Source organism: Eufriesea mexicana, unplaced genomic scaffold (assembly GCF_001483705.2).
Source record: "Eufriesea mexicana isolate 0111107269 unplaced genomic scaffold, ASM148370v2 scaffold474474834, whole genome shotgun sequence".
In the NCBI taxonomy this organism is placed as follows: domain Eukaryota; kingdom Metazoa; phylum Arthropoda; class Insecta; order Hymenoptera; family Apidae; genus Eufriesea; species Eufriesea mexicana.
The window spans coordinates 519,243-535,089 of record NW_016907907.1 but is presented as its reverse complement, the minus strand read 5'-3'; the positions used below and the strand labels follow the sequence as shown (position 1 = coordinate 535,089).

The 15,847-nt window shown below is 47.7% G+C and overlaps 1 protein-coding gene across 1 annotated transcript in view; it reads right to left on the bottom strand.

Moving 5' to 3' along the window:
* Positions 1 to 15,847, bottom strand: part of osp (myosin phosphatase Rho interacting protein outspread) — a 221,869-nt gene that overhangs the window by 98,401 nt on the left and 107,621 nt on the right. The window contains 1 exon segment of the mRNA XM_017911503.1: positions 4,714 to 4,779. Within this exon segment, the coding sequence (XP_017766992.1) occupies positions 4,714 to 4,779 (66 nt within the window).

The window sequence follows — 15,847 nt, the reverse complement described above, 5'->3', positions numbered from 1 at the left end:
TCCAAACCATCCCTGTTACCAGACTATCCTAACGCCTGTCTCAGACGAGGGACGCAAGATCTCGGCGTGTTCGCGAAGGGTGCATTCAGGAGCATAATGACGCAAATGGTGGAACAGAAATCGGATCGAGTGGATCGTTTTCACAGTGTCGTTAACGCGATCGACCCGTCAGGGTCGCGAGACTAATAGGAAACGGGTCATCGTCGATGAGGTAACGTTGCAGACCGCCTTGACGTCGAGATGACGAGGTCGATAGCAACATGGACAAACAATGAGAACGAGCCCTCGTCCTTCTTTTTCTACCCCCGTAAGGCTGTCTACACGCGTAAATCGTTCGCCTAAACGCGAGTTAATCAGCTGACCCCAATTAAACGATAGCCATCGGGCAGGCCAGGCGAGACACAACGGTTGCGTGGTCGATAAATGTTAATGAACCGTGCACGTAATAGCGTCGGGAATAATAACCGGGGGAAACGCGGCCATTAAGGACGCCTTTGTTCCACCTACGATTCTCTCGATTATTCCACCGGTCGCGTTAATATCGTAACGGTGCCCGAGCGCCAATTAGAGTACAGTTTAATTGCGAGTAACCGTAAACCCCGCTGACCAACTTCTCTCCTCGGGAAGACGCGTTGGAAGGTAGCTCGGCGGAAGTGCACCTCCGGGCAACGCGCCTTTCATCCTACGACTGCGAGATCCTTAATTATTCCGATATTAGATTTACAGAAGGTAGCACGGATGAGAGAGAGTACTCGTATCACGCACTGGCTCGTGACTCGAGCTTCCCAATTAATTAGACAAAATTAAATTTTACAGGATACTCCACCTAGATCTTATTAACCCTTTCACTCCTACAACATGGTTGCGAACGTGATACAACGTCCATGGGTTCCAAAGCTGTTAGAGCTTAGAAAATTCTTTCTGAACGCGATTCAACTGTTCTGACGTGTCCTGTCATCTCTTAGGATAATAGAACAATTTTTTTCAATACAATCCCTGCATTATTCAGCCCTCTGTCAATAAAATTGCGAGACTATGTATTTCACGTCACTGTGCACGTGGCTTGAGATTTCTCGTCTGCATAAATCTCTGTTTGAACAGCCCTAAATGTGATTTTGAATTCGTACATTTTCCAAATTTTTACTGCCTAGAACAATACATAAAGTATTAAGTTTACAATATATAATAATAAACAAAGAAATTTGCATAACGCTGTATTTTCTTAGCGTGGACAAATCAAATATTTATCGAGTTCTGAACTTCTGTATTCATTTTTATATTTTATATAAATAAAAATAAAATTTGTTAAATTAATTCAGGAGAAAGTATTTGCTACTCTCTTCGTAACTCAGGAGTGAAAAGGTCCTATTTAAAGGTCCGATTTAAATTTCGCGCGCATTCTTGTGCGAGCGTGCGCATGCGTGGTACGCTTGCCAGATGGCTCTCGCGTAGAATATGAAAAGTAAACGGTTCAATACCGTTCCTGTCGACTTCAAAAGCAACACGTGTCTTACTCTCCCTCCACCACGTTAAAATTTAAATCCCACAGCGATTGACACTCGCATGGACGCTGCTGCGCGCGAGATTCGAACTTCCGCTCCGCTCGAAATCAGCCCAGAAAGCATCGAAACGTAGAAACGCAGCGGGCCCCGATCCGGCCGTAATTTACACCGGTGTCAAGTGGCTAATTCATTTAATTAGGCGCGCGTAAATCAAGCCGACCGTAGAGCGCGACCGGTAATCGCGGCGAGTGATCGGCTCGCCACTCGTGGCCGTCCTCTTCGCGGCGAAAGAAAGCGAAGGAAGAAGAAGACGAAGAAGAAGAAGAAGAAGAAGAAGAAGGAGAATAAGAAGAAGAAGAGGAGGAGGAGGAGGAAGAAGGTTTCGCGCTCGCGGTTTTATCGCGAATGCGCGCGGCGACGTAATTAATGGCGGATCGTGCGATCCAATTTCTTTCGATCGTCAGTCGCAGAAATCCTGCGCGATAATTGAAAGAACGCTGGTTGGCTGGCGCAGAAACGCGGCTAATCGTTTCCAATTCGAACGATTAATCCCCCGCGCCTGGGACCCTCCTTTTCCCGTAAGAGGATTTGCATAATTGGCCACCGGTGGCCATTTCGCGTAGATACGCGGCAGCCATTCTACGAACGCGCGGTAGCGCGAGCAGCTCCCTTGAGAAATGCCATTTCCAATTAACTATCGATTATTGGGCCCGCGCCTGCCCTATCGACCGATTACGCCTGTCCCGTTCGCAGAACCTTGATAAATGCACGCGACGGGACGCTTCGTTTCCTTTTCTACCTTTTTCCGTGCACGCGCCTTCCCTGCCACTTCGCCTTGCACCAAGGGGCAGGCGAGTTTAGACGATGCTGCTTTTAACGAGACACGTTTTGTCCGGTAATCGGGGGAGGAGGAAGTGATCGAGTGTGATTGATTTTAGGGCAATTGGAGCAGGGTTTCTCAACCGTTCGAGCCTTTCATAGGCTCGGTGCCGAATTTTTAAGATATTCGCAGAATCCGGGACTGTACCGGTACAGCCATCTGGTGGGTGTGGCGCGCGTTTCAGCGCGAGAAACACGGACCTGTAACGTGGAAGTTTACGTTGCTGAAGACGGGAGTACGATAACGGAATCTATGTCTATTCTTTACAAATTGTAAAGAAAATAAAGAAAATTGCGCGTAGACGAAGTTACCGATGTTCAGAAGGTAGCTATAAATTGACAGAGATCGAGGAAGCCTGCTCCGCGTAGAAGGCCAGGATAAAGGACTTTTATGGAGTATTGAAGAAATTATCGTATAAATAATATTGGAGTCGGTGGAGAGAAAGAGCAAGAGATACGGTTGTCGTTGGCAACAATGTACCTCGCAGCAGCGATCCGTGTCTGGATCATTCCGACCCGTTAGCCCAATTTCGCATTCCACCTCAAGGACGCCCAGAACGACTCTGCGGAGAGGGCGAGAAAGGGAGACACGCATCCGCCGTACGTAGCTTATTATCTTTTCGCATTTTTCGACCGAGATTATTCTCGAAACGAATGGCCCTCTTAAGGCCCGCGACCGGATCATTAATCTGGCTTCGAAGATGGCCGAGTTGTCGGGCGCGCGCACAAATGGACCGGCGTCCTCCGCGAATCCTTTAGCGCCGTATCGCCATCCCCATCGAACGTCGTTATTTTAATTTCGTTTTCGCGTGTCCAGCGCCGATAATAGACCCACGGGCGACGGTATCCGGTTAAAGTTCGATCCTCCGTGCGAGGAAAGTGACAATCTTCCTATGGCTGTACATTATTGGGCGTATAATATAGCAAAGCGAGTCTTTAGTATCGCGACGCAGGGAGTACTTAATGCCGGTTGTTCGACGACTCCGTAGAGATCGATGATACGAGTCGAGACGATAATTCCGTTTTTAGATCGGCTGCAACAACTTTGTACGCGAGGCGAAAATATATGGAGCCGCAGACCTTGAACGTTGGATGGCTTTGCATTCGAATCAGCAGCCATTGTTACCGCCATTTTTCCTCCCGGAATTACAATCTTCTATACAGATTCTACAACATTCCGAGACACCACGAAAATTCGTAAATCAAAAATCTCTCGAATATTTAAATGCCACCCGCGACGCGTCGAGGAATCCCTTTATTCCGAGAATCTAATTCGAAGAAAGACCTCGATCGCGACATTCGCTAAACTCCGAGAATTCAGATGCCGTCCATGAGATTCCCAGATGCTGTCATAACCTTCGTTGAACCTCGATTCGAGGAATGACAGCGACCGTGATTTTCGCGGTTATCGGCAGCGCCAGCTGCGCGCGTTCTCGAAGAAAACCGCGGAAGACACCAGTTTACGGCCTTTACCCGGCCATCAGTCCGGGTTTAAATCAATTCTGACGCTTTCCAGCGTAACCACGGCCATCGACGTCAAAGAGGAACGGCTGAGCCGCGAGATCCGCGGCACGCCGGCCTAGACGCTGTCAATGCTATTGATGGCGCTGACGATGGCCGTGTGCCTCGCCGCTAACTACAATTGACTCTGACCTCTGCGGCTCCTAGACTCCGAGGGAGCCGCTCCGAGGGGCAGCTTTTGATTCACTGCCTGCCATAACGTTCCCTGGCTGACAGTTCACGATTCCTCAACGGTGATAACCGTCCGTCGTTCGCGCCGCTTCGCGCGCTCTGGAAAAGGCCTGCTCGCGACACTGTCCGCGACAATGTCGCTTAATTGCCCTATCAGCGTGGAATTTTCCCTCCGTCTGTAATTTGTCGCCCAACTCTCACTGCACGAGCGGAAACCCTGGCCGGTGAATGGGAGAAATTAGCCGGCGGAACATAATTGACAGAGAAAGACATTTCGAGAATAAATCGGCGGACTTTCGCTCTCTATCGCGACGCGGGTTTCCTTTTTCAACGATACGTATCTCAACGTCCTTCGTACATCGAGCACAAAGAGCCATTATGGTGGTCATAAAGCAACGCAAAGTACGTTCATTCCGGTTATAACGTGTATCAAAGAAAGAGCATGCTCGCGTTGTTAACGCGTGCGACTGGCACGCTGAACGTTTCGTTAGTGGAACGATCACTTTCGCTGAATGAAACCGTATCGTGGCACTAAACGGATTTGTCAACGGCAAAGTGGATTTCGACAACGCATCGATTGGTCGTGCGCAGCCAGCGTGTCGGCTGAGGAATTTGCGTTAAACGGTATTTTCAGACTCACGTGCTCGTCCACCGAGTATGTCAGCTCCCCGTCGTCGTACAGGACGAACCATCTTCTCTGCCATCTCTGAAAAACGGAACAAAAACGAATTATTGACAGTCTACTAAATGCCAAAAGATTAAGAACGAATCGCGACCGAATCGAAAAGTTCACCGCGATATTCGCGAAATCGGTTATTCCCCCGGTTGCTACGCGGATGGTATCTCTCGGGGTCTCGGTTAGAAGGCCGGGAGTACGTTAAAAGGGACGATTAGTCGGGAGTACGGGGCCAGGAACGTAGGGAATTCACTTTCGATGACACCCGCGGTCGTTTTCGTGGAAACGCTTATTGCACCGAGTGAAAAGAATTCCGCTGAACCCAAGGCTGAACCTGTTCAACTCGCATGCAGGAATCTCTAAGGTCTCCCGACGCGGCAGCTGGACAATTAGCACGCTGCCGCCGTTAATTAGAAACGGAGCTTAAGAAAAGAAGCCAGTGGCATTAGCCCGTCACCCGCCGCCATTTTTCTTTCCTCCGCTACCGACAATGAGTCCAGTCGTCTTATTTACTACCAGAGTAACCTTCGAATCCTCGTACCTTCGTCTTCCCCAAGTTGCTGGCAATTTTAATCGAAAAAAGAAAAATGAATAATCGAATGAAAAATACCGAGTATACTATCACGCTCCCTTTGCAGGTGTAATTAATCGACAGAGGAGAAGATCGATGCGAGTGAAATATCGAACGCAGAGGTCTATGTCTGAGGCATAAGCTAGCCTGTCCTCGAAATAGACTGATAGCATGAGCGACAGCACTATAATCCACGCGGCGCCGTCTTTCCGGATGGATATTCGATATCTAGGGGAGACTTATCGTCGATGTCTGACACTTTTTGAAACCTCCACGTCCCATCGGCTCCGTGAGATGGTCTATCATCCCGACAGGTTATCACCGCGAGCTACCGTAAACCCCTTGGCATTTACTTTCCGCGAGGATATTTGGCGTCTCCTGTCTCGGGGAAGACATCGCGGTGAGGCATCGATCTGATAGCCATCCTGGTCTCTTCTCACGCTTTACGAGCTTACGTACCCTCCGTGGACGTAGCGTCAAGTGCAAGTGTCCCGATCTTCCGGGACGATAACGTAAAATATCTAGGAGAACACGACCCATGTTCTCCAGTACTATAAGTAAATACAAACTGCTTTTTAAATGCACATGTACACCCATAATTCCTACAATTCTCGCCATTTTGTAACGAAAAATAAACCTTACGAACCAATGACAGTTGGCAGAGACTAGATACCACTAGCTGCTTTTTAAATACATATGTACACCCATAATTCCTACAATTCTCGCCATTTCGTAACGAAAAATAAACCTTCCGAACCAATGACAATTGGCAGGGACTAGATACTACTAGATACTACTAGATACTATTAGCTGCTTCGTCGACGAGTACTCGAAGAATTCGCACTCGACGATGAGCGCGTTTTCCATGACCGCGTGTCCCAGCGAATTATCCAGCGAGGTATCCAGCGACATCTCTCAGGATAAGCGTGGGCGCGGTGAATGAAACTATCCGAGGGAAACCCAGCCACGTAACTGTGTACCCGACTGGTTTCCGCGGGGACCCTGGAAGCGGTTATAGTTCAGCAGGGGTCGATCCCCGTGGGTTGATCATCCGCCAAGGGACGCGACGGCGTCGTCGTCGTCGTCGAAACAGGCAGCCTAGGTACCGTTGCAAAATCCACCTCCGTCCGAGGGAACGGAGGAAGGAGGATAGGAAGAGTCGGAGGAGGAGAGAGGAGGCGAGATTTCAGCCTACACGAGGCGGCGGTATCTTCATCTGGTAATTATTCAGCGGGCCTCGTACGAGAGAGCCGGGCACGTGCGTGGGAAGATCTGTTCGTGGAGGAAGAGGAAGAAGAAGCGGACGAACAATGCCGCGGGATTGAGACGGCGCGAGAGAAAGCACGGAACGGGCCCGTAATCTCTTCCTCGTGGAACGCTAGCTAGCGAGCTGCAACCACGTCCGCCGTGGCTTCTCGCCTGAATAGACCGAGCTGGGGAACGTGCGAAAATCCTGCGACCCTCTCTCGGTGGCACACGCTTCGCTACCGTGATACTTGCCCACTCCGACCGAACCAGGCGGGTTCAGGCTCGCGATGCTCCGCTGCTTCGTGGCTCCTGATCGTTCGCCCTATCGCCATGCTAATCGTGCTTCGTGCGAGCTAAACGGCCAGTTCGTCGCTTCGGAACGCTCCAGCGGTACAACGTGCAAGAATTCGCGGATGACGAAAGGAGGAAAAGGGCAACGAGTCGGGCTAATCGGCAGATTAACGAGAAGAGAGACGAGTGTCCGAAGGAGGACGAAGCGAATCGAACGTCGATATTCACGGATAACGGATAAAGACGGATGTCTGCCTTTGACTGCCACGCCGAAGTCACGTGTTTCGCTCAGGACGCCATAGGAGTATTTTTATTACATATGCAAAGCATATAATAGCAAAATAATAATAAATTGGTGACATAAGACGACATTCTTAGCCAATAGAACGTTTATCTTATTGGCAGTCACCGGTGACCACAGAGGGGTCCTTGGTAACGGTTGACAATCTACTAGCTGTCAATCTTCGTTCAATTTTTGCAATTTTAAGTAGTTCAAGTGCTTCGGTCAAGCAATGACCACCGTGACAGTCAAACTGTTAATCTCCTAAATACTCGATAACCGTATTTATTGACCCTTTGCTTACGAGAGTCGCATATATGCGTTCAGCGAAAACGACTGACAGGGCCGAGGGACAATGTGTCCCACGTAAACGCATTGCTATGGCCGAGAAACACATATGTAACCTAGGATTGCACGTTCCAAGTTGGACTATTTTGTCCTTATTGCCAGCGTTGCTATGAACAAAAATGGCGTCTAAGCAGAAATGAGCGCTGTTAGTTTCGAATGACTATCGTGACAGCGGCTTGGCCCCACGTTTACTCAAAACCGCTCCATCTGCAAATATGAATCCCGTTAATCTCGAGGATGATGTCGGTATGTTTGCCAGTGTCGAAAAGCCGAGTGGTCGTTAGTTAGGGGTTAAGATCGGGGCCCTGGAGGCCTGGTACGAGAGGGAAGATGGCCGAAACGAAAAATTTCCAAACAATGGACGTGTTAATAAGCGGTGAATGGGACAATGAAGAAGCAGAGAAAAGTGGTAAAGTGGCTACTAATTAAAGTCGGTGGACGTTGCGCAAGAAATAGGTCCGTTCCCCAGCGTACGTCGTAATTTCGTGCATCGAGGGACCCGCATATTCCTGACCTACCACATCTTCCTGGTTTGAACAGCCGGTCGTTAACACCGCCCACCAGCCAGGCTGTTTCTGGTTCAACCCGTTCCGTTCGTTTCGATCATCGATGAGTAAAATCACCGTGGTTCCAACCGTTACGACCGAGATAACGACCTGGCCCATTCTTTTAACACTTGTACCTGTCCCGCCGTGGCTTTTCTATCGACACGGCGCGATAAAGAACAACGGGAAACAAGCTTTGCTTCTTAGGATTCCTAGATCCCGGTTTATCTCCGAGTTCCGGACAATTCCTCGGTGCAACGCGAGAGAATCGAGGGCACGGGGCATTAGGGGACCGAGATCCTGCGTTCAAAGACGACGTTACACGTCGTCACTGTTGCCTCAACTGTTTGCAGCACAGAATTTCGGATAATAAAATAGATCTATGTTGCATAGAAATTTTATTGCGTTTTAAATGAAACAAAATTGGTATATTTTTACTAATAAATACTGTACTGACATGCTGAATGCTGCCAACACAGGCGAATACGTTTATAACATTTGCCGAAGGTATTACCAACTACTTTACGTAAATAAGACGAAATATAAACATATGAGCATGCAGCTAAAGCAATATTTCCAGGTGGGACTAAAAATGTCCCACCATGCATTACGATGCATCGAAGAGGTGGGACACTTTTGATCCCAGCGTGCCCCAAAGAGTTAACCCTTTAACAGTGTGGTAAAATTACGAATTCGAGTCCAAAAAATGTCCAATTTCTTTTATATTCGAAAACACTTTGGCATTTAATGAATAATATCAGAAAACGTTTTATATGTATCTTGATAGTAATTAATTCGTGTATAGTAGTTGACACTCTACCCGTGACTGTCACGGGATAAACTGTTAACCCTTTAGCCTATAATCACGTGTAAGGCTCGTGGTCAGGTTTTCGAGCCAAAGCTGATTATCACGAGCCTGGCCCGTGGTACATCGGTCGGGTCGAAACTGATTATCACGTGCCTGGCACGATCAAGATTTTTATAAAGAGATAATTCGTATGTTTAATCGTCGCTCGTACACAGTTACAATTTATTAATAAATTACCACCACTGTCAAAACCTACGATGCATACAGTGGGAAGAGATCGTTAAGCTGAACGTGGCCTAATAGCACGGACTCGTAAAAATCGGAACACGCGAATTTTCTTAGTTCACTGAGGAACCACTGACGAGAAAGGGAAATCCGTCTGTTCCGTCTCCGATGCTTGGAACCGAAATAAACAGTTGAGGACTGTAACAGGCTAAGCTTTTATTCTTTCTCTCACTGTCAGCGGTCAGTCGCATGTCATTCTTCGCAGAGATCAGATGAAACCTGTCAAACCTTTATTTTTACCATGGTTCCAGACATCGGACTATAATTGTACCTCTGTAGTTGTATTACATCCTTTATTTTCCAATTCTTAATTAAAATTACCATTTCACTGAATACGAGTGCACAGCGCTTTTTAACCTTGAATCTACAACACCGTGCTATCCGATCCTCCAATTTCGACCTTTCGATAACTATTCGATAGCTAAATTTCGTTGCTCATCGTCACTCGAGGTACCGAGGAATGAATTTTGAAGATGGCGTCTTGGAAGAACGACGAGTGAATTTTGGAATATCGGTAAGACCGCGAGAAGCTCGATCGAGCGAACGGAGGCAACTTCGGAACGCTGACCTACCGCACCTTCTTCCGGGTATAGCGACGATGATCGTTTTGCATCGCCCACGGATCAAGGACTTCTGGTTTCATCGGCACACGAGCGTCGCGTCGATCATCCGGGACGGGATGTTTCCTCGAGAGAAGCTCGGTAAAAAAGCTCTACATACCACTTTGTCAGCGGTGACACGCGGAATTTCGCGTCGCTACGATCGAAAGAATGCTTAGACACGCTTCCAGACGCGTCTCCGATTCGCGTCAGCTCCGTTCCACGTAACACAGATTCGCGGTGACGCGTTTATCGCCGAAATCTCGGTCGTCCATACTCGCGGCGGGCACGGGGCCTTAACGATGCGGCCCCGTTAAAGGCGAATTCGACGATATCGTGTCCGAGCCGCGTGTCGGATCCGAACGACGATTTATGTCGCGAGAGTGACGAGGTTTCGCGTAATTAGGGTCGGAGCTTTGGCTTTCCGCGTGCTGCACACCGTGTACAACGATGCACAGATAAGAGAAATATAGCGGAGTCGTAAAAACAGCGGAGAGCGAGCACAATAGAGCGTTCGAGTATGATTCATGTATCTCGTTACGTTCCTACATGTAAATCGTATGACTAAGACAAAATCGAAGACGCGATTTCCTCCAGGAACTTTACGCGCCGTGTACGCTGCGTATAGCGCACGAGGCGGGCAACGTTAATCCGAAATTTCCCTTTTCAAACCTACACCGCTCGTATACCAGCCTATTATACCTGCGTACCATTTCACATGGAGTACCCAACTCCTCGAGAGGCTATTACTAAATCCGCGTTGCGTACCGAAGTTTCTAACTCGCGGCAATTACACGGAACAAACGCTGACAGTCGGATTGAAAAGATAAGTTGCAGACAAAAATTAAAAAATTAAAAAGTTAAAAAGTTAAAACAAACGCGAATAGTTGGAATGTTGGAAAGATAAGTTTAGTTCTAGGCAGAAATTAAGAAATTAAAAAATTAAAACAAACGCGGACAGTCGGATTGAAAAGATAAGTTTATAGTTGCAGACAAAAATTAAAAAATTAAAAAGTTAAAAAGTTAAAACAAACGCGAATAGTTAGAATGTTGGAAAGATAAGTTTAGTTCTAGGCAGAAATTAAGAAATTAAAAAATTAAAACAAACGCGGACAGTCGGATTGAAAAGATAAGTTTATAGTTGCAGACAAAAATTAAAAAATTAAAAAGTTAAAAAGTTAAAACAAACGCGAATAGTTAGAATGTTGGAAAGATAAGTTTAGTTCTAGGCAGAAATTAAGAAATTAAAAAATTAAAACAAACGCGGACAGTCGGATTGAAAAGATAAGTTTATAGTTGCAGACAAAAATTAAAAAATTAAAAAGTTAAAACAAACGCAAATAGTCGGAATATTAGGAAGATAAATTAATTGTAGACAGAAATTAAAAAATTAAAAAATTGAAACAAACGCGGAGTGCCGGATTAGGAATATTTTGAAGATAAGTTTACAGTTGTGGACAAAAATAAAAAAATTAAAAAATAAAAACATTAAAACAAACGCGAACAGTCGGATTAGAAATGTTTTGAAGATAAGTTTATAGTTGTACACAAAAATTGAAAAATTAAAACAAACGCGAATAGTAGGAATATTGGAAAAATAAATTTAGTTGTAAACAAAAATTAAAAAATTAAAACAATCCTGGACAGTCGGAATGTTAAGAAGATAATTTTAATCGTAGAGAAAAATTAAAACAAACGCGAACAGTTGGAATGTTGGAAAGATAAGTTTTATTATAGATAAAAATTAATCTATGTTATAAAGTACGAATAATCTAAATTCTGAGAACGAATTTTTATACAAATATTGGATAAGAATTGGGGGTTTAGGGTAACCGCGTCACGTACCCTCTTGACACTCTCTGGCGAGTCGGTCAATCTCTCTAGAAAAGCACTCAAAGACACGTATACCTTCCTCGAATAATAAAAGACTTTAATAGCGAATATTGTGAGCAACTTTCACCGATACCCATTGTCTTCCAGCGGGAGAAAGCCCTTCGTTGAATTTCTAGGAAGACATCGTCAAGGTTCAATAACAATGGTCACATGGGGATGTTTAGACGCCAAGCTCGGGCGTACCTACTTACACTCGAAGACGAGGCCACAGAGAAGAGACACGCCCCATAAGTCTGTGAGGGATGGATTTTTGAGACATTCACCAACAAGCCTAGGACTGAATATAATAAAATATTTGGCTACCAAACTAAACGTCTTTTGATTAAAATCTTCTACGATATATATATCGTAATTATTTTACAATTAAAACCCCAATAATCCCAATAGAGAAAATGAAAAGAAATATGTGCAATGAATGAATTCTTCGCGGCTAAGGAGACAAGGAATCGGAAAAATGACTCGCGACGAATATTGCGAATTTGGAAAGAAAAAGGGAAGAATTGAGAAAAGGGGAGAAAATCGGTACTCGAAAATATAGGAGAGATAAGAGGTATCTCGGTTACGACACGAGCAACCTCCAGTGACTAAGGTAATCGTCGCTTCGCGAGCTTATTTAGTATTCACCGAGAACGTTTCCTCGGCGAGCGTTGAAATCACCGGTTCCCGGCCGTTCTCCGCGTCGTTATCGCGGCGCGATCGTTCCCTCCGCAGATCCATCGATTACGGAAGTTAGAAAGCGGTCCAGTCAGCGGGGACCGGCCGCGAGGAGGCGAGCCGCGCTTCCAGAACCAACGCGGACGAATTTATTATCGCTGGAGCACGCGTTGATGCGCGCTGATGTTCAGCGCGAGGATGCACGTAACGTGCCGCGATACCATCACGATTTAGAGCGGAATGGTTCGCGCGAAACCGACGTACGTGTAACCGAGACGATCCCGTGGATAAGGCTATTAAACCGTACGTACCCGACGGGATAAATTTGGGAAAATAGAGGAGCGCAAAATTCGAGAATATCCCCGAGTAGTCCTTTATTTAAAATTCCCCGAGTGTCCATTTAAAACGCCGCGAGGACTACGCCATAAACAAACGGCTAGGAGGAGCTCCGTCCAGCGACGGAGGCAGAGTTTCGATGTTACCCGATCGCGATAAAGGCTAGCAATTATCACGCGAGGGACGTCGAAGAAGGAAACGTTTGGAAAGAAGCGTGGAAGGTGTTCGTGACACGGTAACTTGGCACCGAACGTCCCGACTTCCCGTGCGACTTCCTGGTCACCGATCAGCTTGTATCTTCTTCGACTCCGTGTCCGTGTTTACCTCACGATTCTCGCGTGGCGTGGTCATAGCGTGGCGTGCTACCATGCATAGGCCGCCGCTATCACTTAGGCCCCCGTGTACCGGCGGAGAATGGGCGAGGTTGCTGAAGGGACCAATCTGACCTCAACGGTAACGTGACCCGGCGATACTGCTGGCGATTCCCCGATCAAACAGCCACGACTCGGCCCATCCTATTTCCCCGCGATCCTCCAGGATAGTCGCGTCGCTGGAATTTCAAGCTTGCCTTCCACGCTCGGTCCCAGTACCCCTAAACACGTACAGTGCGTCTCGCAACGCGTATCGCCAGACCCACGATACCTAGCCTCTGTCAACTCTCAACAAGATTAGCCTCGAATTTACCATTTTTCTCGAGTTATCGTTATTATTGAGAGAATCCGTAAGAGATTGGGGATCCATCGCGAAGGTCCGTCAAAGGTAAATTTTAAAGGAGCCAGACAGTGATCCTTCGATCGACGATGACAGCGAAGCCACGAGGAGAAGGAATTCTCTCGCGACCGGCATTCCCATCGACCTTGCCGTGCAGATCTGTTATCCGCGGTGGTCTATCCGACGTTCCAATTTCACCGGGCACTTCCTGGTTATCGATTATCTTCGACCACTTAACCGTCCATAACGAGTGGCGAGCAGCGAGGCCGACGTTTAGTCACGGTGTCTTATCAAGAATGTAGGCTACCGGCTTGCTTTTCCTGTTGCGCGAATATATCAATTTACCGTATGTATCACGCGGCTCGATCTAGCCGGCCCATCGGTGGCTGGAAACACCCACCGTCATCGTACGCGTCGGAAATCGATCGATCGCGAGTACCACCTACCCATATCTCTCCCTCTGACCCCCTAGCTCTCTCTCTCTCCTCTCTTTCCTCCATCGCGAGCGTATCGATCCATCCGTACCAGACGAACGATCCATTAATTAATCATTACCGCGTTTTTCCGGCCGCTCGCGCCTCCCGGCACCCTTGATGGGATAATCTACGATGGGATCGGTCGTTACGGCTTCACTTCGACTTCCTAGTGGCTGATCATCTCTCCCGTCGTCCGTATCCCCCGCGATCGATGCCTCCGACAGTCACGATACCGCTTCTCCGTCTCGAATCGTCGCAGCGCCAAGACGCTGTCATGGCAGCCTCGACGTTGCCTCTACTCGCGCGTCGATCGCGCCACGCGAGATCCAACCATCGATCCTCCGTTTATTGGCCATCCACGCCGCGACGATAACGTACGAACGCGTCTGCGATGGTAATAAATCCTCTCCTGGTTGATTAGCGCCTTCGATCACAGCGTCCTCTATCAGGGAACGCGAATCCGAGAGGAGGCAAGGACCTACCTGTTCCAGGGCACCCGCCGACGGCTACCGTTACTCTACGCGGAATCGTTCCCGATCTAGCGCGCGCGCAGGTGCGAGCGGTCACGATCCACGCGCGACCGATCCGAAAAGCAACGAGCCAATCCGCTCCGCGGCGTCCGGTTGCTTTTAATTAAAGCTAGACAGGTGCATCGGAGAAAGCACCGGGGACTCTCGTCGAGTGAAAGTCACCGGCGGAGCCGACGACGATCCAGCCGTCCAGCCGACGCCGATCTCCGGACCCTGTCTCGCTAATCGCTGTCATCTACCTGGCTAAATCGTGGTAATGCCTCGCGAGGTGTAGCCACCGTTGCTCGTGGACCATTAACCCTTTCACTGTCACGCCGAAATCGCTTGTTTCGCTCAGCACGCCACCGAGAGTATTTTTATTATATATGTAAAGCATATAATGGTATAATAATAATAAATTGGTGATATAAGGCAACGTTCTTAGCCAATAGAAGGTTTATCTTATTGGCAATCACGGGTGACCACCGTGGCGTCCTTGGTAATGGTTGACAGTCTAATAACTGTCAATTGTTGTTCAATTTTTACAATTGTAAGTAGTTCAAGCGTCACGGGAGAAACCGTGGCCTGTCATATATGACCAACGTGGTAGTCAAAGTATTAAACAAGGTGTATCGTCGTTGTTGGTATTGGTAGCGTAACCGATCGCTCGGTTTTCACGCTTCTTTCCAATTTCGTCGTGATCGCGAGATCGTTGTGTATCTGTGAGTGGGATTTTTGTGCAACGGGAAAGTCGGATCGAGGAAAGGTGTCGGAATAAACCGATGCAGGGTACGTAAAGACTGCTTTAATATCGAGAAACCTATAATTAGACTCGTGCCTCTCACCCGTGAGTACAATCTCGAGGAAACCTCGTAAATAGGAGAACAGTAGACCATTAATATCAGTCGGTTTCTCGAATCCAAAACCCAGGATTCTCTCGTTTCCGTTAATCACGCTTGACTTTCTCCTTTCCAACGCGTTACCATCGTTCCAAAAATTACAATGGCGCCCTTCCTTACTTTTCCTTCGCGGGGAACGAAGGGAAAATTGGCAGAGGCTAGCGAGAATGGTGGCGTAGCCGGCTAACCTGGCTGTTTCGACGCGTGGAGAAAAGAGAAAAGCGAGTCTCGAGGAGAAATCAGCGAGGTTGGTTAAAAACGGGGGAATCTGGAGCCGCTGGAGTCGTCGGGAGCAGGTTCGACGTTATCAGCCTGCGACGAGAGTCGAGGGAGAAATCCTCGACCTTGATGAAAGCGGCGCGTAGCCACGGTGACTAACTGGTTACAAAATATCTGGCGTGTTCATCTAGCGCGGTGGACGACGGGGGACGTTTTCTCTCCGCGGGAAAATCGGCGGCCTCTCTAATTAAACCGTTTGTTAAACGAAACGCATCGGGGGCCAGCGCCGCGAGAGCCAGCCAATTAAAACCGCGCGATAAATCATCGTAGAGAAGGTCGCGTTCAGAGTAGCGATGATGAACATTCGAGGGCTCGATTATCGAAGGCTGATGAACGGGCTGCCGAGTCCTCGGGGAACCTGCTGAA